This window comes from Neophocaena asiaeorientalis, unplaced genomic scaffold (assembly GCF_003031525.2).
Source record: "Neophocaena asiaeorientalis asiaeorientalis breed wild unplaced genomic scaffold, Neophocaena_asiaeorientalis_V1.1 scaffold429, whole genome shotgun sequence".
NCBI lineage: Eukaryota > Metazoa > Chordata > Mammalia > Artiodactyla > Phocoenidae > Neophocaena > Neophocaena asiaeorientalis.
The window spans coordinates 2,777,371-2,803,541 of NW_020173550.1; the positions used below are offsets into that span (position 1 = coordinate 2,777,371).

A 26,171-nucleotide genomic window follows, 5' to 3' on the forward strand; every position below is an offset into this window, starting at 1 on the left:
GCCTGGGGCCTGTGCAGCCAGAAGAGCCCAGAATTCTTAGGAGGGCACTGATGGGGTGGGACAGTGGCCTGAAAGCCTGCTTTCTGAGCCTGGCCAGTGTCCCAGTACCTCTCTACTCAAGCTGATGCCTACCCACCCCTATGCAGGTGTCCAGGCACCGAGAGAAAGCAGACAATGTCTGGACGGAAGAATCCTGGAACCAGTTTCTGCAAGAACTAGAGACTGGGAAGAAGGTGAGTGTAGGCCTGGTTCTCTAGAATAGGATGTACCCTCAGCTAGTGCGTTTGGGGAGCGAGTTCACCCCCTCTGACTCACTCGTCCCACTCTTAGCCCAAGAAACCACTGGTAGATGACCCTGTTGAGAAGCCTCCCCAGCCCATCGAGGTGAGTGTTGCGGGCGGGTGGGCAGGAGGGGAGACCGCATGTTGGGGGAACAACGAGGGAGATTATGGGTGGTGTTGGTCCCAGTGACCATGGGCAAAGGCCACGGACCCAAAGCTCTGACCCTCTCCAGTCCCATACGGTTTACCTCTATACCCCCAGCGCCCAGGACAGTGCCTGGCGTACAGTAGGCGCTCAGTAAATGTGTGTTGAAAACTGTTGATCAAAGCAGGAGCTGAGAAGGGAGTGATTAGTGTGGACTGGAATTGTCAGGAAATGTTCTTGGAGGTGGAGCTTGGAGGACAGGCAGAGAGAGGGGCTCAGGATGGGGGAGACACAGGCAAAGGCTGGAGGGACGTGTGTGTGTGTGTGTGTGTGTGTGTGTGTGTGTGTGTGTGTGTGTGTAACACTCAGCCGGCTGGACGGGCAGTGGGAGGGAAAGCAGGTTGTGTAGCGTGAAGCCAGGCTGTGGAAGGCCGTAGAAGACTTGATGGGCGAGGAAGTAGGGAGTCCTGTAGGCTCTTGAACAGAGAAGTAATACAACAGAAAATGGTACTGAGGCACATCAGGAAGTACTAAAGTATTACTATGGGAGTAGGGGATGGGTGAGCTTGGTCAGCGGGCAGGGCCCCCCTGACACCCTGAGACGCACCTCCTGGCAGGCCCAAAGGTAGGCAGCCTGGCCTGGCCCTGTGCCCTGAGCCTGCCCTTTACCCAAGCACCGTGTGCTTTGTCCCGCTGCCCACTGGGCTTCGCACATCTGACCTTTGACCAGTGCCCCCCACGGTGCACTGCCCCCCGCCCCTCCCCGCTGTCCAAGTCTCCCCCCATAACCCGCCGCCAGGTCCTGCTGGAGAGAGAGCTGGCCAAGCTGAGCGCCGAGCTGGACAAGGACCTGCGTGCCATTGAGACCGGGCAGCCATCCCCCAAGGTAGCGGCCTCCCAGCCCCCTCCCGGGGAGGGGGGGCACATAGAAACCCGGAGACGCGGCTGCCGGGCTTGGGTGGGAGGCGCAGGCCGACGAGAGGCGTCGCCTCCAGCTGCACTCGCGACCTTGGGAGACTTCATCCCTGTTTGCTCTCTCCTTCCTAAAATGCAGGGCGTTCACTGTTCCTAGTGACCCCTAAATCGGGACTCGGGTAGTGGCGGCGAGGGGATCCTGCCGCGCACTCCCGCCTCCCCACCCCGGGCCGCACCCTTTCCAGGCCTTTACCGCTCGGGAAGTAGGACATCCTGCTGAGAGCTCGGGACCTGGGAGACGCCTTGGGAGGAGGCGGCGGGAGATGGGAGAAGGGGGTGGGTGGGACATCTGGGTGGTCAGGGGTGAGCCGAGTAGGCTGTGAAGCTCCAGACAGGTGGCTCACTCGTGTGCCCCCGCGCAGCCCGGCCTTCGCCTGGAGCTCCAGTTCCCCGAATGCACTTTACCAGGGTTCCTCCCTGAGCGCCCACAGGATGGCGGACGGAGGAAGCCCGTTCCTAGGTCGGAGGGACTTCGACTACCCTTCCTCAACCCGAGGTAAGAACCAGACCTTGCTCTTGTTGTCACCCAGGCAGACGCCCACCACCACCACCAGGCACCAGATATGCTGGGGCCCCGGGGGAGGTGGCAGGAAGGTCATGGAGCCCCCTGCTTCCACTGGTTCCTGTCCTGGGCGGGGAGGGGGAGCAGAACCCCATCCCAACCCTGCCCCCCAGACATGGCCTTCCCAAGCTGAGGTAGTGCTTCTCCACAGACCCTAGTGCCTCTGAACCAGGGGGCAGCCCAGCCAGGAAGGAAGAGAAGAAGGTAAGGGGGGTGGGAGCGTTAGGGTCAGGGTGCAAGGAGGGCCTGGGGTGGGTCCCGGTGGCTGCTCTTCCCGACCTGCCAGCTGCTTGACTGAGGTCAGTCCCTCTGTCCTCTCCCCCTGCCCAGAGGAAGGCCGCCCGGCTCAAGTTTGACTTCCAGGCACAGTCCCCTAAGTAAGTGCCCTTCACCTTCCCTCCCCTTTCCTCTGGGGCAGTCTCTGGGAGGACAGAGCTGCAGTGGGCCCCCCAGAGGGTGGAGGGGACTCTGGGTGCGCTGCGCAGGGTCCGAAGGGAAGGAGGACCTGGAGGACCTCAGGTTGCTAGATGTCCTTGCTCTGGCCTTCAGGGAGCTGACTCTAAAGAAGGGTGACATTGTCTACATCCACAAGGAGGTGGACAAGAACTGGCTGGAGGGGGAGCACCACGGCCGGCTGGGCATCTTCCCTGCTAATTACGTGGAGGTGAGCAGGGCAACAACAAGCAGGGGCCTGGTTGGGCGGGCGGATGGGTTTGCAGAGAGTGGAGACCCCTTTAACCATCCAGGGCCCCTCTCTCTGGAGCTGGCTGCTCCCTCACAAATGGCAAGTTTCCTAAGACGTAAAACTGTGAGCTCCGGGCAGGGGCCAAGTCTCAGCCTCATTCATGCTCTCAGGAAATGTTTGTTAAATGAGGGCTAAAGGTGGAGCCCAGCCCAGGGGGGAAGAACCAAACAACTCAGTTCCTGTACCAGAGGCCACCAGCCCTGTCGGCCTCCCCCACTTTCACCACTCAGAATCCACCTCTCTCAAGCTATCTTTGGGAAGAATTCTAATTGCAACTGGCAAGAGTACGAATCATGTGACAGTTCACAAATCACATATACTTGCATCACCTTCTTCACGTGTTATTACTTCCCTTGTTCCCCTCATTAACGTGGGAAAGTGATAAATCATCCCCATTTTGCAGATGCACTTGCTAAGGTTCAGAGACAAGTCGTTAAGTAGAAGATCTAGAATCTGAATCCAGAGACAGGTTCTGGATTTGATAAATATAGGGCTACAGGTTATCTCGGGTATTTGCATCTTTTAAGGAATTTTAAATTATCTAATTTATTGGCATAAAGTTGTTCATAATGTTTTCTGATTATCCTTTTTCAAAAAAAATTTATTTATTTTTGGCTGCATTCCGTCTTCATTGCAGTGGCTTCTCTTGTTGCGGAGCACGGGCTCCAGTAGTTGTGGCACATGGGCCCTAAAGCACAGGCTCTGTAGTTGTGGCACACTGGCTTAGTTGTTCCGCGGCATGTGGGATCTTCCCGGACCAGGGCACGAACCCGTGTCCCCTGCATCGGCAGGCGGACTCTCAACCACTGCGCCACCGGGGAAGCCCCGTGGCTTCCTTTTTGACTCATGGATTGGGTCATCTAATTCAGGCTCTTCATCTCATAGGCATCAATAGACCTCCCGTATCCTCAGAACGATGTCCCTGATCCTGAAGTTCCACAAAGTATATATAGTATTCTTTGTCATCAATCATTTACATATTAGTAGGAACTAGTTTATTAGTGTCTTGGTTTCCTGGGTAGGGTGTGGGGACTCAGGGCACCTGGTGGGGTAGAAGGGGAGGAGGAGGAGGAGGAGGGACACTTGGTTCTCAGCAGCAGTGAAATGGTAGATCCTCATTTTTAGGTAACCAGGAGTTCCCTGCTCCTTGGAACTCCTCATGTCCTTCTGCGCTCCAATTTAAACTGTCTCCTATTTGCACTGCTGTTGTCCACTCTAATAATGCCCACTCCACATACCTCTGACGGAAATTCTTCCTCCAGGAGCATTCTGGGACCGACCACCCCCTTGCCTGTGCTCACCCCTGGCCACCCTCAGTCTTGTGTCTGGTGTCTGTCTCCTCTCTGGGCTGGGGACAGATCTTGCCCATATTGCCTCACCCTCCCAGGAGCCCCAGGTCTGTGCCCAGTTGATGCCCAAGGTGACTCTTTCTCATGCCCTGTCTTCCCACAGGTGCTGCCTGCAGATGAGATCCCCAAGCCCATCAAGCCTCCGACCTACCAGGTGCTGGAGTATGGAGAAGCCGTGGCCCAGTACAACTTCAAGGGGGATCTGGAGGTGGAGCTTTCCTTCCGAAAGGTGCGGCCAGGCAGGGAGTGTGGGTGCAGGGCAGGGGCAGGTGAAGACACAGGTAAGTATGTGCAGTAAAAACATTTTTTAAAAAATCGGGTGTGCCCATCTTCAGTAGTATTTCAGATTTTTTTCCTCAGTCTCTTTGGATATCTTTCACTTAATTTTGCCCATTTTTTAAATGTTCAAAACTTCTAGAGTAGTTGTGCTTTGTTCAAATTGCAGTTTGATAGGCTGTGAGGATCACAGTCAGCTTTTTTTTTTTTTTTTTTTTCTCTGGTGGCGGGATCCTCATATTTCCCCAACCAGGGATCGAACCTGGGCCCGTGGCAGTGAGAGCATCGAGTTCTAACCACTGGACTGCCAGGGAATTACCTCAGCATATTTAATAGAATGGAAATCTTAGAATGCCTTGCATGTAGAAAGATGTTTTACAGACTTTTAAACAGTTACGTATATATGTTTGTGTGTGTACTAGATTGTTGTTACGACATAATTTTTTACTATAGATCATGGTTCAGAAAGCTTGAAAAATGTCCTGGAAAGCAGGGAACTGGTCTCCCTTGGCTGGTTTTGGGGGCAGAGGCCATGACTGCCACCAGCGAATGTTTCCCCAGAAGAGCTGGCCCAGGGGGAGAGGGGGAAGGAGGTGGCTGGATGGAGAGAGGTGGGGGCAGGTGGAGGCCAGAGACCATCCTTCCCAGGGCAGCCCCACTAACACTAGTCAGCATGGGGGCTTGAGGACGCAGCAGCTGCCCTCAGAGAGTTTGTTTCTTTATGCAGTGGTGACCGGATAACCCAGGGCGGAGGCAGGGAAGGACCCAGTCATGGCAGGGGTGGCTAATGCCTGCCCAGTGCTTCTTACCAGCCTGGCATTGAGCTGTGTGACTTCTGTATAACCTGCTGACACACTCTGAACCTGATCCCTTCGTGCAAGGTGTTAGGTTTAAATAACACTGTTCCACGTAGGCTAAACTCTGGTACGTGGCACCAGGGAGGGCCCTGCAGGTACTAACTCCCTCTCTGCGACCAGGGGGAGCACATCTGCCTGATCCGCAAGGTGAACGAGCACTGGTACGAGGGCCGCATCTCAGGCACCGGGCGCCAGGGCATCTTCCCTGCCAGCTACGTGCAAGTGACCCGGGAGCCCCGGCTTCGGGTCTGCGACGACAGCCCCCAGCTCCCTGCATCTCCCCGCCTGACCACTGCCCGCCTGGCCCATCACCCCAGCTCCCCATTAATGCCGCGCAGCCCATTTGACCCCACCGACTGGGGGGGCCGGACCTCCCCCCGCCGCACTGGCTTCTCCTTCCCCACCCAGGAGCCCAGACCCCAGACCCAGGTAAGGTGACCTGCCTTAGACCGGAGAGCTGAGCCCCGCTCTGCGCACTGTATCTCCCATTCCTGTGATGGTCTGTGCTTCGGAATCCCTCCCAGACTGCTCAGGACAGACTAGTGGGGTGACTGGGCAGAACCTTGTGTTGCAGCCCCATCCTGGCCTTGAGGACCTCAGACCCTTGGTTCTGTCCTTGAGCTGCAGCCCAGGGAGGCAGGAGTTTCTAGGTAGGACCCAAAGGCAGCACCAACCTCCTGACCTTCCAGAATCCACTCTTGGGATTTCCCTATATCAGCCTCTGCGACAGGGTGTGCCATGAGTTGGGGGTCTGCCATTCACCTGCTGTGTGACCTTGGGCAGATGGCTTGCCCTCTCTGGTTCCGGGTTTCCTCGCCTGTAGAATGGGGATAGTAATCCCCACTGCAGAGGTGCAGAGGGTAGTTGGTAGGTAGTAGCTGATGGGTAAATGTGATAGCCATTGGTCCTCGTGCTGACATAGCTCACAGACAAGTGCATCTGCTCCTGGGTTCATCCACTCACTCAGCAAACTGTTATGGGCAGACAGAGCCAGCGCATAGGACTTCTCCTGCTCCCGGCTTTGTCCGTGCACGTGTTCAAATCAGCCATCTACCCTACCTGGGCCCAACTTCCCAGCACTTGTGAAGTGAAACAGTCAGACAGATCTCCCTGTGCTGTGGGGATTGCGAGATAAGATGAGGCATCATGGGAAGCTGCTCCTGGGGAGGTGGGCAGGCCCGTTCACTTCTCCTCCTTCATGCTTGCATGTGTCTGCCTGCCTTCCTGTGGACCCCAGAGTCTCAGCACCATTGGGTCAGCTCTGTCCCATCCTGGAGGCTCCAGCCGTCCCCTGGAGCTGGGGACCTCGTCCCCCAACACCACTCAGATACACTGGACCCTGTGAGTACTGTCTGGGGTGCTTGGTCAGGGTGGGGGGGCTCCCTGCCCGCAGGGAGTGCTGAGCACACGGACCCCCTAACCTGCTCTTCCCCCCATCCCAGGATGGAGTTGGTAAATTCCTACTAAAGAGTGCTTGTCCTTACAGTGCTTACGGGTGATTTTGGTGGGGTCAGGGGCGCGGGGGCGGGAAGGTGCTTGTCTGCGGTGTTCCTGACCTGTCCCTGCCAGCCCAGGACCTTAAAGCAAGCCTCCCACACTGGGTCCCCTGACCTCCGTCTCCTCACTGCGTTTCCAGCCCTGAGGTCAGCGCGTGTGTGTGCAAAGTGTGGGAAGTGGTAGGACAGATTTGAAGGCACTGGGGACTCAGAGGAGGTGGGGTTTGGGTGATTAGGGCTTGGAGAGCAGGGAGCAGGCCTGGGGAAGAATGCACTAAAGCCAGACACAGTCGCCATCCCTGGAACTGGGCCAGGGGCTAATGGGAGCATGGAGAGACGCTGGGAAATTCAGAGGATGTGGCTACCTTGGTTTTAAGACACTCCAGGCCTGGTCTGGGGAAGGGGTGAGGGCTCTGGTGGTTGCCATGGCGATGTTTCCTGCAGGTACCGGGCGATGTACCAGTACAGGCCCCAGAATGAGGATGAGCTGGAGCTGCGGGAGGGGGATTGGGTGGATGTCATGCAGCAGTGTGACGACGGCTGGTTTGTAGGTATGTGGGCTGGGGCCAGGTGTATCTCAGGGTGCTAGGGGGATGCGTTGGGGGACAGGCCAGAAGGGGTATCTCCAGGTCCTGTGGGGGATGGGCTGAGGGCAGTTCAGAAAGGGTATCTCAGGGTCCCTGGGGGGATTGGGGTGGCTGCTACTGGCGGCCAGTGCTGGTTCAGCAAAGGTTCACGGACTGACCATCCCCCACCCTTCCGGCCGGGCACTGGCTGCTTCCCCAAAGCCAGCACTTCTGTTGCCTGCCTTCATTCCCTGAAGAGGGGTGAGGCCTGGGAGGAAAACAGACCAGCTCAGGATCATTGGCGAAGCCAGCTGGACTCAGGGCAGCACGGTTCCCAACCCCCAGGCCCCTGTTCCTTCCATCATACACCTCTGTCTCTGGAGCAGTCCTTGCAGGGGAAGGGTCCTATCTCCTGAGACACTAAGCCCCCGATGGAAAGGAGCAAGTCTCACACCTGTGTATCCCCACCCCCAGCTAGCAGCTAGCTCCTCCCACCCCCAAGAGGAGAGAGAGGAGAAAGATCCCGGCTCTCGGGGCTGGCCCAGGGGCAGCTCAGGCAAAGGACTAAAGCAGGAAGCCTCAGGTTGGCCTTGGCCTGGTTCAAGGTGACCAACCCAGCAGGCTTTTTCCCAGAGTGGGCAGGCCCTGTCCAGGCCTCAGCTTCAGAGGATGAGGCTGTCCTCAGAGAGCAGTGAACATCCTGGGGAAGCTCCCACTCAGCAGGCTGCAGGGCCTGAGAGGTTGGAGGGCTGGCTGCCTAAGGAGGGGTGGCCCCTTGACCTGGCAGCACCCCCCTTTCTCATCTGAATCCCAGCACCTCATTGCTGACTAAGCTTCGGACACACCAGTGATACTGAAGCACCACCTTGTTACCAGTCCTTACTTGGATGGGTGGGCTTCGGGACACATTCTCATTTTACTCTGTACACGTCTACTTTTGCATTTTTTTTTACAACTCCTAATAAAGACAAGAGGAAAAAGCACCACTTTCGTGGAATAAGCCACAAGTGCTTTTATTATTTTTAAAAATTTTTTAATTTTTTGCGGTACGCGGGCCTCTCACTGTTGTGGCCTCTCCCGTTGTGGAGCGCAGGCTCCGGACGCGCAGGCTCAGCGGCCATGGCTCACGGGCCCAGCCGCTCCGCGGCATGTGGGATCTTCCCGGACCGGGGCGCGAACCCGCGTCCCCTGCATCGGCAGGCGGACTCCCAACCACTGCGCCACCAGGGAAGCCCCACAAGCGCTTTTAGAGGAAAGGTTTAGAATGTTCGGTTTCTCAGTCACACTGGCACATCTCAAGTGCTTGGCAGCCACATGTGGCTAGTGGGTATCATTTTGGACAGTGCAGGTCAGGGAAGGCTTTCTGGAGGAAGTAGGGGAACAGGGGAAGGATTTGGGGAGGAGAGAGGAGAGGGGAGAGGGGAGGCACTCCGGGCAGGGGAGGAGTATCAGCAAGGTCTGTGGGCAAGATGGGCCTGGGCTGCTCAGAAGAGAGGATGGAATGGTTGCCTGCCGGGAAGGGGAGGTCCAGGACTTTAATTTCACTTTATATTCCTGTGTCTTCTAGCATTTCCCCTCCTCTACCCCAGCACACAGGTTTCTTTGGGGTTGTAGCAGACAGAGGCCTGGATTTTAGTCCCTCGTTTGCCTCTAAGCAGCTGAGTGCTTTGGGGGAATTCATGTGGCCTTACCTGCCCCATCTCTAAAATTAGGGTGTCATACTAGACCAGTGAGATTCCTCCCAGCTTAAGTTCTGTGATTCATCTTCCTGTGTCCTTGCTTTCCCAAGGACGGGTGGGGTTATTCAGTGCTGTGTGCAGAGCTGTACACAGTTGTTGAGTGCTCAGATTTCGTCCATCATTATCGAAATCATGAAGTGTGGCTTGTCCCGTCTAAGCTTCTGCCTCTAGGGGGCAGGAGCGAGAAAAAACAAATCCTCCCTGGGACCGGGACTCCACTTGCAGTTCTGGGCACTGCCAGCAGAGGGCAGGGCTCTCACTTCCCCCAACCCCATTCCTCTTGTAAAACGTGGGGAATGCTCTTTCTGTCTTTCCTATTTCAGGTGTCTCCCGGAGGACCCAGAAATTTGGGACATTCCCTGGAAATTATGTAGCCCCGGTGTGAGTGGTCTCCATGGCAACTCGGAGCCCAGCCAGGATGGGATGGGGAGCAGAGCACTTATGGGCGGGAGAGAGGACGCCCCCCCCATCCTCCTCCCCCAGGACCTGAGCCCCTGGCATCTGCAGACAACCTCAGCAGCCTTTCCCACGGAACCTCCCTCGAAGCCCCCTGGACTGATTCCCACCCACAATTCACAGGCATTCCTCTAACAGCCCTTTTATTTCCTCCCCTACCCCACTCCCCAAATATAGAGGTCTGCTTTGAAGTGGAGACTATTTCCAGGCCTTATTGAGACCAGACCCCCGCGTCCGCCACCCCACCCTGCTATGGCGTTTCCTCTAACAGGGGCCCGCTCCCAGCTTCACCCCCATGGGGTTCCTCTAACAAGGACCAGCTTCCTAACCTAATAGAGACCAAAGGCCGTCTTCGCCTGGAAGGGATTCCTCCCCTTTCACTCCAGCTTGCCTGCCATCCCCTTTGTCTTCCTGCCTCCAGCTGGGCCTGGGAGTGAGATGGACGATGGACGCAGCACTTCCTTAGCATTCGAGGCCTGGCAAGAGGTCTTGCCCGAAGGCTCCCTCTTCCCACAGGCTGCCGAGCCCTGGACCTGGGTCCTGCTTATCCTCCTGCTGCTGTAGCACCCAGGAAGGGTGGGGCCTCCGAGGACTGTCCTGTCCCAGATGCATTCCAGGGGGACTGATGGGTGCTGTCCTCCTGCCTGCCCAGCGGCCCCCAACCCCCAAGTCCCCTGTGGAAGAGAATGTAAAATAAATCTGGCTATCAGGGACCTTGCCTTCCTGTCCTTTTCCTTTGTGGTGGGAGAGGGCTCCACCTGCTTAGGGTTATGGGAATTCTTTATAATGTAGGGAATCAGGTGGGATGTGAGTGAGTGAGTGAGTGAGTGTGTGTGTGGTGTGTGTGTGTGTGTTTAACAGGAGGCTGCAAAAGAACCGTTATTATCTCTCAAGATCTCAGGTGTCAGGCACGATTGGGCAGCCCCAAGGGTTGGGCAGCTGTCTGGCAAGCAGTGCTGAGAGAACTAACGTCACAGGGATGAGGGCAAGGCCTGACTGTGGGGAGAAACCAGAGATGGGAGCTGAATGTGGCCTTGTTTGCGGGCTGTTTGGTTCTGGAGCTGCCATGGGGTTGCTGAAGTAAATGACATTCCTGTTTGTTCTGCTCCTAATGTTTTCCTTCTGTGTGCTCCATTTCCACACCGAAGTTCTAGTGTGTTTGTTGACTTTCTTTTTCTGGGCTCGGGTTTTTGAGCAATCGATGGCAGGAAGCTGGGAGTGGTAGGGCACAGCTAGCCAAGGCGACTCTTCTGGGGCTTGGTGGTTCCTGTAGGGGCATTGTCTGGGCCTGGCCGCTCTAATCGGGAAGAAGAGCTCCATTCCTTGGCCACTGCTGGGAGATGAGCGGGGCATACGGTGTTACCCACATGTTATCTGATGTAAGCATCCCAACAGGCAGGTTATGAGTCCATTTTACAGGAGGAGAGACTGAGGCAGAGAAATTGTCTGGGTCACATCATTATAGACCTGAAGTCAGATCTGATGACTATTGCTGCCTCTCTGCAGAGTCTACCAAATGCCCGCGCAGTCCTTGTCCAGAGGCCCTGGAGAAGAAAGGTCACGCGTGAGGTCCCTGGGGCGGCCCCGGGCTGGGCCTCTCTTACATTCTTCCTGGCAATCCTGTCAACTAGGCCTGTCACCTAGGGCACCCGCACCCCAGGTGGGCGGAAAGAGGCGATGGTGGCTAATTCTATCAGGACAGGTGGGAGGGGCCTGTGAATGACAGGGCTGTGGCAGGTCCCTGGCAGGCTCCTCGTGCCTGGGTGCGGCCCAGGCTCCACTGCTGGTTAAACAGCAGGTTGAAGAACAAGACCTGCTTTTCACTTCTCCATCCACCCCAGTCCCCACCACGGTCTGTTGCTAGGTTGGCAGGCCCAGCCCAGGCCATGGAAGTGACCATTCCTCATGAACCTGCTAGCCTGTCCCTGATCCCCCATCTCAGCTTCTTCAAGTTGCCTGATGCCCTCAAAAAGGACCTCAGGGTTGAGACTTCCTTTCCTCAGGGCAGAAACCAATTCCACACCCTCTCTTTGGCGGGGCCCTGGGGCCTCTGCAGCAAATCAACCCTATGCCCTGCCTGTACATGACCCCTTCTCTGCTTTGACTTGGCATGAGGTGGGAGGGGCGGAGGGGGGGATCAGAGCCAGAAGGGACCTTAGGTCGCCGGGGATGCTCATCCCAGTGAGGTGAGTCACTTGGCCACAGAGTTGCTAAGGGCAGAACCGTATGCCCTTCTGTCCCACAGGGACATGCCCTGGGGTCGGCTGACTTTGTCTTTGCTGTGAGTTTTGTGACTGCACAACCCACAGAGCAGAAATCCTGCCGATGAGCCTGCAGATCTTTCTAGAGACTCTCCAAGGCGAAGTCTGAGCAGAAAGGGGTGCAAAACTGAGTCCCTGTTACAAACTGGCAGGATGGGGATGGGCGGCGAGGAAAGGGAAATTAATCCATTTGATCATTCAAACAATATCCCTTCAACAAAATATTATGGAACACTCCAGGAATGGAGCAACACGCCAAACAAAACCCACCCTGCCCTCTGAGGAATGGGCAGCTTTAAAAGGAGGGCAGTGTGGACAACGGGAGGGTAAGCTGTGCATCATTCCCAGTTTACACAGGGGAAACTGAGACCCAGAGGGGCTGAGGAAACTGTCCGAGGTCACACAGCTGGGAAGAGGCAGACCTGGCATTAGAGGCAGCGCCCCCCACCCCGGGCAGTGGTGCCTGCCCTACCTGCAGCTTCCTGTTCCCTCAGGGACTTCCAGTCTAGTTGGGGAGGCAGAACAGGTGCATCAGGCGAAGAGGCCACACCAGGAGGCCTCTGGAACTTCTTAGTGGGAGAGTGGCTTACACACACCGAGGACAGCGGACGTAGCTGCATTGGAGGCAGGCTGGTCCAGGGCATAGGTAGGCGAGAGGGATGGTGAGGGCACACCTTGCAGACAGAACTCAGAGGGAATGACTCACACCTGAGGCAGGCAAGTTACAGCTGTGCCTCCAGGTGGCCTCCCCTGAAAACAGGCCAGCCTGACAGAGAGTGAAGTGGAAACCAGAGGGAGATGGGAGAAGCCGGCTCTGGTGGGCCCTGAGGTCCCCAGGGTGAGGGTTGCCAGGTTTGGCTCTGGGGGAACCATTTGCCAGATGGTTCTGAGTTGACACCTGGGGCCTCTCCTTGGCTGTCCTCTCCTGATCCCTAGAGCCGGGGATCCGTGGTTGGCAGAGGGCTGGGGGTTAAGGGGGATCAGGGCCATTGGTGGTTGTTGGTAGCGGCAGGCCGCAGGCAGGGCAGCCGAAAGGGTGAGGGGAGGGCAGCCAGGAACGGAACAGGCATCAGCCCGCAAGGGACTTGTGTAGCCCAGGAGGGGGCCCGGTCACTTCCAGCCGGAGTCTCTCTTCATCTCTTCCTGGGCCTGGCATGTCACCCTGAGTGGAGCAGGCTTACGGCGCATCTCAAGCAGGGAAGCTCTGCGCATCCAAAGCGCCGCAGCAGTCCGCGGCCACCGCCCCGCGAGCGCGCTGGCCAGGCAGGAAGGCGGAGGGGCGGCCTCTGGGTTGGGATTTATGGGTGGCGGGGCTGCATCTGCGCCAGCCTCGGAGCCTGGAGTGGGCGGAGGAGCCGGGCGGGCCGACCGCAGACAGCCCCAGCCTGCCCTCCCCCTCCCCCTCCCCGGCCCTGGACTGGGGTTGGGGGAGCCCAGAGCCCCTTTGAAGGAGGGGGCGCGCAGGCGGCCTGGGCGAGCTTCGGGGATCAGCAGGCTCAGCTGTCTGCGAAGTGGGACTCCGGACCCGTCACCAGGTCACCTCCCCTGACCTCGAGAGGATGGGGACACCCCGGGGAGGAAGGCCGCAGCCTCTAGGGGGCTCTCGGGAGAGTAGCCCCGGGGCCCTAGCGGGCGCGGGCCAGGTGGCAGCGCCGGGGCTGAGCTGCGCGGAGGAGGCGGCCTCCCTGGCCAGGGGCGGCGGCAGGGGCGGCCCTGGGATCACATGGGCGGAGGCAGGTCCCGGAGTCCCGGGCGGGCTCTCCCCAGAGTCGGGCAGACGGCTGCGGCGGGAACGGCGGCGTCTCCTCGCCTCCCTCCTTCCTTCCCTTCGTTCCCCGGCCCGGCCGCCCAGCCCGACAGGTGAGCGGGAGCCGGGTGAGCGCGCCCACCTGCGTGCGGTCCGCACGGCCGGCGACCTCCCCGGCCCCGGCGCCCTCGCAGCTCTGCGCGCCCGCGGCCGGCTCGGCGCCCGGACCTCTCCTCCGCGCACGGCCGCTCCCCGCAGCCTCGCCTGCGGTCGGCGCCCCCCGCTAGCTGGGCTTTCCCGTCCCGGGTGCTCCTCCTCCAGCCCCCGGCGTGCGCGGGTACTTTGGTCTCGGAGCTCAGAAGGAGCCAGAAGTGGGCAAGCCGGGCCGACGGTCTGGGCACCTCCCCGCGGTCCCCGGAGCGGAGTCCACTGGCCGGCTCAAAGGTCTGGGAATCCAAGGCATCTGCTAGCCGCCAGCGCCGACCTGGGGCCTGCGGGAGGGACAGAGGCTGGGCCTGGGCAAAAGGGGAAGCCGGAGGGCCGGGAAGAGGGCAGACAGCCCCGTCCGCCCAGGCACCCTCTCCCCAGGCTCCTAGACGCGGGAAGTGGCCCCAGTGTGCCTGATAGACTCGGGCAGCGTTTGTAGTCTGTGGGCCTCCCCAGGGGCGGCCTCAGGGTGGGCGCTGGGTAGGGCGGTGGCCCAGCCTGGCACTGCAGCTTCCTGCCTGGGTTGGCTCCTGACTCCAGAGCTAGAGGGTCAGGAAATCCTACATGGGTCTGGTCTACAGGGACACTCCCTTGCCCAGTGGAGGGGCAGTGGGTGGGAGGCCTGGGGCCCCAGCTTGCGGGCAGCATCAGTCAGCTCGCCCTTTTGGCCAGCGCCGGTGGTGGGTGTGCCCTTCTTGGCAGATAAGCCCGTCCTTCTTGCCGGAGCTGCTGGGAGGGCAGCAGACCGCTGGCGGAGGTGGGAAGCCCAGTCTTGCCTACCTGGACCACACGGCCAGGGGCGCGGCAGGCAGCCAGGAGGCCCCTCTGAAGACCCTGGCCTCACGTGGGCAAGCTGCCCCGTCCCCAGCCAAGTACTTGAGAGTACGTGGTGGTACCACCCCTTTCTGTGCTGTCACCTCTGTTCCCCGAGCGCTGCCCTCCCCCAGAGTGGGGAGGAAGTCCCTTGTGCTGTCGGTTTTGGGGACCGGAAACAAGCACTAGGGGGACTTCACCCTGATGGTGGAGAAGGGGAGAGGGAGGAAATGCTGACATCTACCACCTGCCAGCCCCGCCCGCCCGCCTGCCTGTTCTCAGCAAGCCCCTGTGTAGCACCCCGCCTCTCTGCCGAAGACGGGGCAAAGGGGGAACTCAGGAGTCCTGACTTCCCAGGGTGGGGGGGAAGTGGAACTGGGGCACGCGGGAGAGGTTAGTCACTTCCTCTACCCACCTCCACCCACCGCCAGCCCCTGACTGGCTCCTCCGGGGACCTGTCACCCGCTTCTGCCACCTCACAGAGTCCCTTGTGGGGTGAGGGGCAGGCTCCATCTCTCCAACCTCTCTCCCTCAGGTATGGCGCTGACGGTGGACTTGGTGGGACCCGCACCCTGGGGCTTCCGCATCTCCGGCGGCAGGGATTTCCACACGCCTATCGTGGTGACCAGGGTAAGGGCTAGTTCCAGGAGACGGGGAGGTACCCCCAAAGTCAGAGTCTGCCGCGTCCACTTGGTCCTCACAGACACCTTTCTTTTTCTGTTTTGAAGCCAGAGGCCTGCTTCTGGGATTGTTGGCGTGGGCAGGGCTGGGGCCCCGTTGCCATGCGGATGTGGTGGCCACTTCAGAAACAGGCTTCTAGAGAGTGAAAGGGAGCTGGGCCCAACGCAAGGCCTTCTCTTTTCTCCTTGGCCACTAACCCCATACGTGCTGGCAGCCATTCTGGGTGATTATTAGAACAGGAGCCCCGAGCTCTTGACAGTTTTCCCCTGACCCAGGCCCAGGCCAGGGAGTGTTCACGCAGAGGGCCTGCGTGCAGCCATGATTTGATTTGCATGGGCAGGGCTCTCTATCCAGAAGTATTTCCAAGCACAGTTCCTGAAATTCTGCCATTACACGTTCTTCGGGGAGCCCCGTTAGAAGGCCAGCGCTGAGGTGGGCGGCAGGGGGCTGCCACTCCAGCTTTTGGAGGGGATTGGCTGATGGGCTGGGTGGACACCGGCAGGCAGGGAGAGAGATATTAAAGGGAGATGCAGGCCAGCCTGGTTAACACCAGCTTCTGTGTTTCTTGGGCAGGACAAGGAAATCCCTTCTTCTCCATCCCTACCTACCTGAGTGTCACCTCAGACTACCTGCTCCTCACCCCCTACAGGTAACTGAGGAGGGCAAGGCCGAAGCTGCCGACCTCCGGCCTGGTGACATTATTGTGGCCATCAATGGTGAGAGTGCGAAAAGCATGCTCCATGCCGAGGCCCAGAGCAAGATCCGCCAGAGCCCCTCGCCGCTGAGGCTGCAGCTGGACCGGTAGGTCCTCCACCTCTGCTGGGCCTGCCGGCACTCTTCTGCCTTCTGCCAGCCCACTGCACAGTGGCCGCCCTCACCCCTTGCTCTCAGCTCCAACCTGGCCTTCCTGGGCCCTCATGGCTCATCCGTGAGAAGGTCCCAAGCTCTGGGGCTGCAGCAGGGTGGGCTGAGGGGTGTCCCTGTGCCCAGCCGGGTGTGCACTCACAGGCAGAGCAGGCTGGCATCAGCCACCTGGACACCTGGGTTTGACTGGTTCCCAGGTGTGCAGGGTACAGGGAGTGGGCGTGAAGTCGGTTGAAGAGGAGAAAGGTGGGCCTTAGGCTGGGTCTGCCGGGCCCCTGCCTCCAAGGGGTGGGGGGGAGAACCTTTGCTCAGATCCTGGGGTGGTGAGGAGTTTGGGGGCTCACTCCCCATAGAACCACTCCGTTGCTCCCCAAGTTGCCTCTCTGGGCCCTGCTGGTGAAGGCAGATTCCCAGGTTCCTAGGACTTCAGCCTGGGGGTGTGGGTGGGAACAGGTGGCTCCCTGGGGGTGGGGCATCCCAGTGAGTCACGGGGCAGGAATGCTGGGAGATTCCCCAGCCAGGAGAGCCCTCTGGGCGGGCCTTGAACCTGAGTCAGGTACCTCTGCTCCGTGCCCTCTCCTCGCCCCTGCCGCCCTACGTCACTGCAGAACCTGGCTCCCGTCTCCTGTGACGCTCTCACGGCCCCGGCCCCTTCAGTGACTATTTTGTACCAGTCTGGCTCATGAGTGTTTACAGGAGTGGGACCCAGAGGAGGAGGGTAGAGAATAGCTCATGGCATCTGGGAAGGGGACCAAAATCTACAAGAAGCTGCAAAGTGGGGCGGGGGAGGGGCAGGGAGCTGCTGACACCATCACTTCCTCTCGGGTCCCTCCAAGAGGGACCCAGCTCCATCAGAGAGGTGGGCCTGGCCGAGGACCCCCAGGCCTCCAGTTCCACGCTGGGCAGGTCAAGGCTCCCTGTCTCTTCTTTCTTTTGCCCAAACCCTTCCTAACCTCCCCCAGTAACCCACCCCCGGGAGACCTCTCCAGCGCTCAAAGCCCCAGGCAGGAAGCAGTGCTCTGGGCGGAGCCAGGGCCCAAGCTCCCCTGCTCTGGCCCTAAATTCTCCCCGGGGAGGGAGGCTGAGGCTGTGGCTGGTGTGGCGTGTGGTGACTGAGGTTCCTGCTGACCTCTCTGGAGGCAGTCAGACATCCAGAAACCGTGTAGTGGGACGTGGTGGGCTCATCCCTCACCCTCAGCAGCTCCCAGCCCTCCAGTCACCTCCTGTTCGAGACTTCAGCCAGGTTCCACTGGGCAGGGCTTTGGAGGAGGCGGTGGGGTGGGGTGGGGGTGGGGCGGTCCCTGGGGAGTTGAGGAGGGGGAGCCTTGGTGATTATCAGGGGAGCTGGGCCGCCTTGTTCTCTAGGTCCTTCAGCTGCCTTCGTGGCAGGAAGCGGGGCTGGCTCTACCCTCTGGTTTACAGGGGGTGGGGGGAGGGGGGAAGACTTTGGAAATCACAGGGAGGGATCCTCTCAAAGGCGGAGCTGATGGGGGACAGGCCCCTGGGCAGAGGGGGCAGCTGGCCCAGCCATTGTTAGCCTTTAGGAATTTGGGCAACTCACTTTCCCTCTCTGGGCTTCAGTTTCTCCAGGGGTGAAAGATAAAGGATCATTTATGTGCAATCAGCAGTCCAAATCAATCTACAAACTGATGCTGACCAGTGACAAAGTCCGGATGAAATGCTCCCCCCACCAAAAAAAAAAAAAAAGACTAGAAAAGGAAAAGTAAAGGCGAGGCAGGGGGAGGGGTGATGATGTGAGGAGCTCTTAAAGAAATTTTGAATTTATTGAACTTTTTGCTGAAATGATGTCCTTTCTACTTTTTGGTGCTAAATTGTCCTTTCTTTTAAGAAATGATGGTGGTCGTTGAGGACAGTTGTTTGTTGTGAATTTGACAAAGTTAAAAGTTGGCTACCCGATGTCCAAATGTTTTGGACATGTTCCTAATCTTGAGAACCCGGTGACACTCTGTCTCCCTCTGTCCTCTCTTCAGGCCTCAGGTTGCCTCTCCCGGGCAGACCAACGGGGAAAGCTCCCCCGAAGTGCTGGCCACTCGCTTCCAGGTAGGACGGTGCTTCCTGCTGGGAGCCCCACACCCTGAAGTGATGGGGGGCCCCCTTCCCTGCTCTTCCCGGCCCTGTCCTTCCAGGCCCCTCTCTCTGCAGGGCTCCAGGAGGACACACACCGACAGCCAGTCCTCCCTGCGGTCTTCCTGCTCCAGCCAGGCCTCCCTCAGCCCCCGGCCAGGCAGCCCCTTCTCCACCCTGCCCCCGGCCAGCCCCCAGGCCCCCGCGGGAGAGGTGGTGACCAGCCACAGGTGAGTGCAGCGGGCGGGCCCCCTGGCCACCAGGTCCAAGCCGGCCTCTCAAAGTCTCTGTAGCTGGGTTTAGGGGGCCCTAGGGTCACCTCTGTCTCCCGGGGCAGCCTGGTGGCGGGGCCCCCGGCACACACTGTTCATTTCCCCATTTCAGTTTCCAGAGCGTGGCGTACTCCCCGGAACCCACTACTGCTGACCACTTGTCCTACAGGGGCCGCCCCGGAAGCCGACAGGTGAGGATACCTGAGGGGAGGAGAGAGCCTCCTGTCCTGGCTGGTTGCTAGTGGTGCCCGTGGGGCTGCATGTGGCTGGTCCCACCTAGGCGGCCAGCACCACGGTCTCCTGGTAATAGGCACGCTCCTCTCTGGAGCCGGGAGGCCAGAGCTCCGGTGAGGGTCACACTCACTGCACCGGCCCTACCCGTCCAGGCCCAGGTGTCCTTCTACCTCTTACATTCAGACCCGCCACGGCCTCCCCCCTTCCTGCTGGCTTCCTCCCTTCTCAAGTGTTTCTCTTGGGCTGGGACCGAAATAGTTTAGCTGCTGTTGTTGGGATGATTCCCTTTGGCTGTATCTCTTGAACACATTCCTCCCCATTCCAAGCCCCATGCCCGCCCCCAGCTCCCATCACCCATTCCCCCTCTTCTTCCTCTGACTCAGCCCCCGAGAACCACCAGAGAAGCCCCAGCTGGCCTGTGGTTCCGACTCCAGTTGCACTTGGCTTACTCTCTGTCTGCCCCCCTCCCCTGCCCTTTTCCCCTGGACACCCTGCCAGGTCCCACTGTCCACTAGTGGCAGCCCAATACCGCCTTGGTGGTATGTCTCCTCTCTAAGGGCGGGGGTGGGGAGGTGAGGAGTGAGGCGGCCAAGAGTCCTGGACCACAGCTGCTGGAGGCAGAGTTAGTGGGGGCATGTCCAGCCGTTGGGGTGAAGGGGATGAGGCCCAGCTGCTGAAATCCTACCTCGGGTAGATTCTGCATTCCAGAAAGCAGAGCCTTTGGAGATGACTGGGGGAGGGTGCTAGAAACTGGGGGCTCTGGAGAAGGAAAGAACAGGGTCCTCTGGGGGATGCATAGTAGTGGCTCCCTGGTGACCCTCTGTTGGCCTGCCCAGTGACCCTCCAGGAGATGTGGGCATAGAGATGTATGTATTCAATGAGATCCCGTCTTTAAAGAATTAAAAATGCAGTGGCAGAAATAAGATAAACATGCAAAACAATTTTGGGAAAATTAAGCACTAAGCAGTATGATCTTAATTATAAAAGCAGGAGGCGGGCTTCCCTGGTGGCGCAGTGGTTGAGAGTCTGCCTGCCGATGCAGGGGACACGGGTTCGTGCCCCGGTCCGGGAAGATCCCACATGCCGCGGAGCGGCTGGGCCCGTGAGCCATGGCCGCTGAGCCTGCGTGTCCGGAGCCTGTGCTCCGCAACGGGAGAGGCCACAGCAGCAAGAGGCCCACGTACCGCAAAAAAAAAAAAAAAAAAAAAAAAAAAAAAAAAAAAAAAAGCAGGAGGCATTCTGGGAGGGGACAGCTGAGTGTGGGCTGGGGTGGCCTGAGAAAGCTTTGTCAGGAATTTTGCTGGATGTCAGAGGCAGGATGGGGTAGGTTTCGGATTAGAGAACGATGAGCTGGGGAGATGGGAACTCCACAGTACAAGCAAGACCTGGCGTGTTGGGGCCTGGGGGCCTTCTCCAGAGAGCTCCGGGCTGAGATCAGCTGGGAATGAGCTTGGTCCACCCTATCCTCCTTCCTCAAAACCGGGGCAAAGGGGAGAGGCGGGTGGGACAGGGAGTGGCTCTTAAACCAGCAGCAGCACCTTGGAAATTGTTAGAAATGCAAGTTCTCAGGCCCCAGCCTAGACTTACTGGATCGGACGCAGGGGTGAGGGGCGGGGCGAGGGCACCCATCCCTGTTCTGAGGAGCCCTCAGGGATCTGATGCACGCAGAGATTTGAGGGCCACCCATGTGGTGTGAAGGGGAGCCCTGAGCTGGGTGGCAGGGAGACCTGGGTTAGTCCCACCTCTACTGTGTCACTTTGGACAAGGCATCCTTCCACTCTCTGGGCCTCAGAGTCAGACCCGACGCTCTGAATTCCCTTCTTTCACCCTGAGGCCCCTGGTCATTCTTTCAGCAACTATTTGTGGAGCAGCTGCTTTGTGTCAGGCACCCTTCTAGGCTTTGGGGATGCATAGGTGGAAAAACAGAGAAATTCCTAACCCCGTGAAGCTTGCATTCTGTTCTACAAATGAGGCTGTGGTCAGACGGGGTGGGAGTCACCGGGTCCCACAGCTCCCTCTTGGGAGTCACGGTGCACTTGAGCACCTTAAAGGCTCTGAAAAGTCCTGCCTGTGAGGAAGAAAGATGTTTAATTTCCTGAACTTACTTAACTGCAGAATTTCTTCGGGGATCCCCCTGCCAATCGCTTATTAACATCCCCCCAACACATTTTGAGAGGGGTTGGCTGGAGACAGCTCTTGATGGACAGGTGAGCAGCTTTTCTAGATCTAGAGATGAAAGGTCGCTTCTGTGAAGGCAGGTGTCACCTACAGGTGACTGTGAGGGAGGTGGGGAGAGGAAAGGTGAAGCTACTCCAACTAAGGGCGTTGGGCTCCCCTCCACCGGGGTGAGGTGCTCTGGCAGGAGAAAGGTGGCAGAGGTGACTACAGATGAGGTGTGCCCCTACCCCAGGCTCTTGTGGCCATGGCCTTGCTGCTGGCTCCTGAGTGGGCTGAGGCTGCGCTGGGCCCAGGGCGAAGAACATCAACAGACCTTACAGAAACCGCAAGTTGCCCCCACTGGAGAGGCACACACTTGGGTGAGCAGATGTAAAGTGAAAACAACCCCTGTCCCTCTGGCCGGCATGAGGACCTGGCCTGAGAAGGGAGTCAGGGTGGATTTCAGCCCTCCCTCCTGGCTGGCCGGTGCCCCCGTGCAGGGCACACGCTGGCCTGTCTAGGACAGCGAGATGGGACATCATTCTTGAGTACCTGGTGCCAGTTGTCCTTCCTGAGTTGACCGCATGGAAGCAGCTGGGCACCCAGGAGCCTAGGCGTGGACTCCCAGCCCTGGCTCCCACTTCCCAGGTGGCTTGGATTGGCCACTTTGCTTTCTGACCCTTAATCCCCTTACCTGTAGAAGCCCAAGAACAGAAGAAGAATGCAGGCTAGTGCAAGAGGGCCAGTGGGGTGAGGGTCTAAGGGCTTTTTGTTTTTAATTAAAAAAAAAAATTTTTTTTTAAAACATTTTTTAGGGCTTCCCTGGTGGCGCAGTGGTTGAGAGTCCGCCTGCTGATGCAGGGGACACGGGTTCGTGCCCCGGTCCGGGAAGATCCCACATGCCGCGGAGCGGCTGGGCCCCTGAGCCATGGCCGCTGAGCCTGCACGTCCGGAGCCTGTGCTCCACAACCGGAGAGGCCACAACAGTAAAAACCCCACATTTTAAATTTATTTATGGCATGTGGGATCTTACTTCCCCAACCAGGGATCGAACCCTTGCCCTCTGCAGTGGAAGCACGGAGTCCCAACCACTGGACTGCCAGGGAAGTCCCTAGGGCTGTTTTTTTTAGCTCTGTGAAGTTTCTGTTTTCAGGTTAAGAAGTCATGCAGCTTTTCCACTTGACCCCATAATTCATCCCCAACTTTGAACTTTAAAATCGAGGGCATTTTCCTTTCCAGGAGACCATGCCCTCAGCCAGTGCACCTTGGCCGGCCTGGTCGTCTCTGAGGCTGTCCTTTCCATTGGGGTTGGCCACGGAGAGGGAGCAGAGTAGGGGAGGGTGCAGAGTGCAGGCCGGAAAACAGGGAGACTGAAGGCAAGATTTCCAGGTAGAGAACAGGTGTAGGAGCCCAAGAGGGACAGCACACATCGAGCAGGGGGCTCTGCTGTGGGGACCTGGCTCCCCAAGGCTCTGTGGGGCAGGACCAGACCTTCCAGGGCAGCCGGGAGAGGCTGGTAAGCCCAGACCCTGGCCATTTCAGAGGAAGGACCAGAGGGTGTAGGAGACAGGACTTTTGTGCGGCCTGAGCCCTGACTCCAAGAGGGGTCTTGGCCCTTTATGTTTCCCGTTCCTCATTGCAAAAGGGTCAGCTTACTTTCTCTCTCCTCATTCTGCCTGCCAGGCCCCAGTGTGCATCTTTGCAAACACATCGTGTGAGATGGCAGAGGAACAGCCATGGTGGCCCCTCGCGCTCATCTTCATCCTGCCCCTTGCCCAGTCCCCTTAGGGCAGCAGGCTCACCCTTCTAGAGCTGGGCGCTGGCCTCCCTCCCCTCGGGGACTCAGCAGGAGCCGTTGCGAGCGGCTGCTGACCCCCGGTTCTGCGAGCTGGTTGGGTGGGGCTACTGGTCAGCGAGGGCCGGGGGCCCCCTGGTGGTGGGCCTGGGGAACAGCTGGGTTCGGCTGCCCAGATGGGTGTGCTGGCCCCAGGCCCGGCCGCTGACTCCTCCTCCCCTGGTGCCGCTCCTTCCCGCAGGCCGGCCTGGGCCGTGCTGGCGACTCGGCTGTGCTGGTTCTGCCGCCGCCGCCTTCCCCAGGTCCCCGTTCCTCCAGCCCCAGGCTCAGGTACCAGTGAGTTCTGGAGGGTGGGGTGGGATCTTGGAGGGCCTGGGAGGGGCAGGAGACAGGCTTCCCAGAGAGCGATGGGGGGGTCCCCCCTCCCTAACCCCCGTCCACTTTCCTCTGGCCCCCAGAATCCCTTTTACCCCCCCGGGACACTCATGCTCATCCCAACCCCTGGGAACGGGGCCCTCACTCCTGGCTGCCTCCTTCCCATCCCTGCAGCGTGGCCTCGGAAGGGGAAAGCCACCTCCTGAGAGAGGACTCAGAAGTCTTCAAAATGCTGCAGGAAAATCGCGAGGCACGGGTGGCCCCCCGGCAGTCCAGCTCTTTTCGGCTCTTGCAGGAAGCCCTGGAGGCTGAGGAGAGAGGTGAGCCCCCGGGGGGCTCGGGTAGGAGAGGGATGTTCCCCCAGGACACGCTGGACCCCCGACTGGACATGTTATTAAATCAGTATTTGTTAAGTGCTCATCATGGGAGTGGGCTCTGACTCGTAGAAGCCACAGCCCCTGCACTACAGGAGCTTACGGTCTGGTAGGAGTTACTGGGGTGCAACCCAGAGGTGCTGGCTGGGATCAGGGGAAGTGCCAAGGGAACGATAAATGTGGGCGGTGTGTACTGGGTCTCCGAGGACGGCTTCATGGAGGAAGAAGAATCTGACTGGGCCCTTGAAGAAAGATCAGGACTTTCACAAATGGCCTTAAGACGGTGGCCGGGAGCAGTGTGGAATGTGGAGGCTGGAGCCGCAGGGCTCTGGGGTGGGACTGACAGGACACTGGGGCCTGGCTGCGTGGACGGTGGCCACGAAGGTTAAGTCCTGGCTGTGAGGCCTCGCGTGCCAGGCCTGAGGAGCGTCCCAACCCAGGAGGACCTGTTAAATAACGCCAGGGGGTGTGTGAGGTGCCGAAGTGAGCAACAGAGATACAGGCTTCTGCCAGCCGTCCGGTTGCTCATTCGAGACGTTTGCCGAGTTGTCTGATGGACCAGTCATGTGCTGTGTGGAGATCGAAGGCGGTCAGGACCCACGTCTGCCCCGCCAGGAACTCTGTTTATTGGGAAGACTGGCTGCCCAGCTGCCCAAGAAGTGGACCGTGCCTCAGGAGTTCGTGTGGGTGCATGGGGAGTAGGGGGTGAGGGGGGCACTGCCATGGTCCAGGGGAGAGATGAGGAGGGCCTGGCCTGGGCAGTGGTATCAGGGAGAGAAAGGATGGGACAGTCAGAAGTATTTGACTGGCACAATCACTGGTACCTCGGGGCTGGTTCCAACTCTGATGTTTCGGAGACAAGGTGAGAAGGTTTGGAGCAGAGCTTGTCCATCAGTACCCTGAGGCCTCGGCAGGCCCTGGGAGGGGGCGCGGGGAGAGGCAGAAGGGTGGGGGGAGGGCAGCGCAGACAGATGGTGACTTCGCCCCTGGAGTCACGGGGTCCTCGGCTACAGATGGGGACCACACCTGATAACATCCGTGCTTCATCTTAGTGCGGTTCCAAGGCTCAGGCACAATGATGCACGTGAAGGCCCCTTGGAAACTGTACAGAGGTGCTGTGGTGCTGTTATTATCTATTATTATCATCTCTTGGTATCATCATCACTGGGTCAGGAGAGAGGAAATGCCTGCTTGGCCTGACGTGTCAGACACCAAGCAGACACTGCTCAGGCTGCCTTAGCTTGCTCCCTGCCCTTGACCAACCTCAGCCAAGGATCTGGGGTGATCACTTCCTTCCCCCATGACCCCCTCTCATGCCCAGGCTTACTTTAGAGGTCCGCTTGTAAGTGCACCTTTGACAAGGGTCTCTTTGGAGCTGTGTTGGAGGAGGTGGAGCGGGCATCAAAAATACAGCCTGATGGCACTGCCGTGGGCGAGCTCTGATGTGTCTGTCTGTCCTCCCCACCCTCATCCCCCACCCCCCACAGGTGGCACACCCGCCTTCCTGCCCAGCTCGCTGAACCCCCAGTCCTCCCGGCCCACTTCCAGGGCCCTGGCCATCCCACCCAAGCTCCACACGTGTGAGAAGTGCAGCGCCAGCATCGCGTGAGTGCTGGCGGCCTGGGGGGCAGGGCACACCCCGCAGGGCGGGGGCCAGGGGCCAGGACGCTCTCAGGAGGGGCCTGCATGGCTCCACTAGCCAGGGACCCTGCGGGGAGCATTGCTACATTGGATCTGTGATGGGCTCAGGGGTCACTTCAGCCCTCTTAGGGTGCCTGCACTGGCTCTTCCCTGCTGTCTCTCCTCTTCCTCGGTTTCTTTCCCTGCCTCCCTGGAGGAGGAAGAAATGCTACTGCTTTCGATTTCTCTCCAACCATCTCAAAGCCTCTGCAGATCTGCCTCTGGATGAGGTGCCTCCTCCTGGAAACTCTTGCTGTTACTTCCTCCTCCCCCTCTTTGGAAGGGGATGCGTTTTCCAGAGGTAGGCCCATTTTTCTCATTACAAGGCGGCCACATTCTCTGGAAAATTGAACCCTGCCCCCCCCCCCCGATAAATTTCTTCCGTGCACAGTGGTGAGGGCCAGATGACTCATTTCAGGCAAATCCCTAGCCTCCGTGGGCCTCCGTGTGTCATGTGCGGAACGCGACACTGCCCAGCACTGCTGTGCCGGCCCAAGGAAGGGGTCCTATACGGTGTTTCTCAAAGATCAGCAGCTGGACCTCTGAGGGATTTCGGGCCCACACCCCCAGAGTTTCCTCTTCGGGAGGTCCCTAGCCCCAGAGCTTGCATTTCCGATTCATCGCCAGGTGATGTGATGCTGTGGGTCCTGGCACTGGGACCGCATTTTGAGAATCACCGCTCTATTAGCAATCCACAAGATTCAGGATGGTGCTTGTCTGCCTTTGTGTGTGGGAGGAATGACTTTTTAAAAATCGGGTTTCGGGGATGTGGGCTGGGGGTTTGTTGAACGGAGATTCCTGAGGGCAGGCCTGGGGAGTCAAGTGACTGAGATTTTGGGACCTCACCGGGTCCTGACTCTGGGCTGGAAACTAGGTTCCCTGAGAATGGGAATGGTGGCTTCGTGCTTGGTGTTCTCCCCTCTCTCCTCCCCCCTAGGCTAATGGCTCTCTCCTCCCTATCCGGGCTGCTACACCTGCGCTGACTGTGGGCTGAACCTGAAGATGCGAGGGCACTTCTGGGTGGGGGACGAGCTGTACTGCGAGAAGCACGCCCGCCAGCGCTACCCCGCACCGCGCACCATCAACTCCCAGGCCTGAGCGCCCGGCTGCGCTCTCAGACCGCCCTCCACTCTGTAGGCACCTCCGCACCCGGGCCGCGCCAATATCAAGTTGGCCTGG

At 58.9% G+C, this 26,171-nt stretch overlaps 2 protein-coding genes across 5 annotated transcripts in view; both read left to right on the forward strand.

Annotated features, from left to right (window-relative positions):
- Window positions 1-10,165, forward strand: part of SORBS3 (sorbin and SH3 domain containing 3) — a 20,657-nt gene extending 10,492 nt beyond the window's left edge. The window contains exons 9-21 of one of the 4 annotated variants that reach the window (XM_024747778.1): window positions 147-233; window positions 331-384; window positions 1,226-1,312; window position 1,623; window positions 1,718-1,897; window positions 2,115-2,167; window positions 2,294-2,340; window positions 2,513-2,627; window positions 4,161-4,286; window positions 5,311-5,619; window positions 6,428-6,531; window positions 7,131-7,237; window positions 9,315-10,165. In XM_024747778.1, coding sequence (XP_024603546.1) covers window positions 147-233; window positions 331-384; window positions 1,226-1,312; window position 1,623; window positions 1,718-1,897; window positions 2,115-2,167; window positions 2,294-2,340; window positions 2,513-2,627; window positions 4,161-4,286; window positions 5,311-5,619; window positions 6,428-6,531; window positions 7,131-7,237; window positions 9,315-9,376 — 1,332 coding nt within the window. In that variant the 3' untranslated portion in view covers window positions 9,377-10,165. The other 3 variants (XM_024747776.1, XM_024747777.1, XM_024747775.1) reach the window with 3 other exon arrangements.
- Window positions 10,166-13,243: 3,078 nt separating this feature from the next.
- Window positions 13,244-25,946, forward strand: PDLIM2 (PDZ and LIM domain 2). The gene is given in 10 exon segments (XM_024747729.1): window positions 13,244-13,872; window positions 13,874-13,899; window positions 15,011-15,105; window positions 15,806-15,957; window positions 18,012-18,081; window positions 18,184-18,335; window positions 18,490-18,568; window positions 22,805-22,899; window positions 23,113-23,258; window positions 24,800-25,946. Coding segments are annotated over 10 exon segments (1,542 nt in total). The 5' UTR covers window positions 13,244-13,267; the 3' UTR covers window positions 24,922-25,946.
- The last annotated feature ends 225 nt before the right edge of the window (window positions 25,947-26,171 follow it).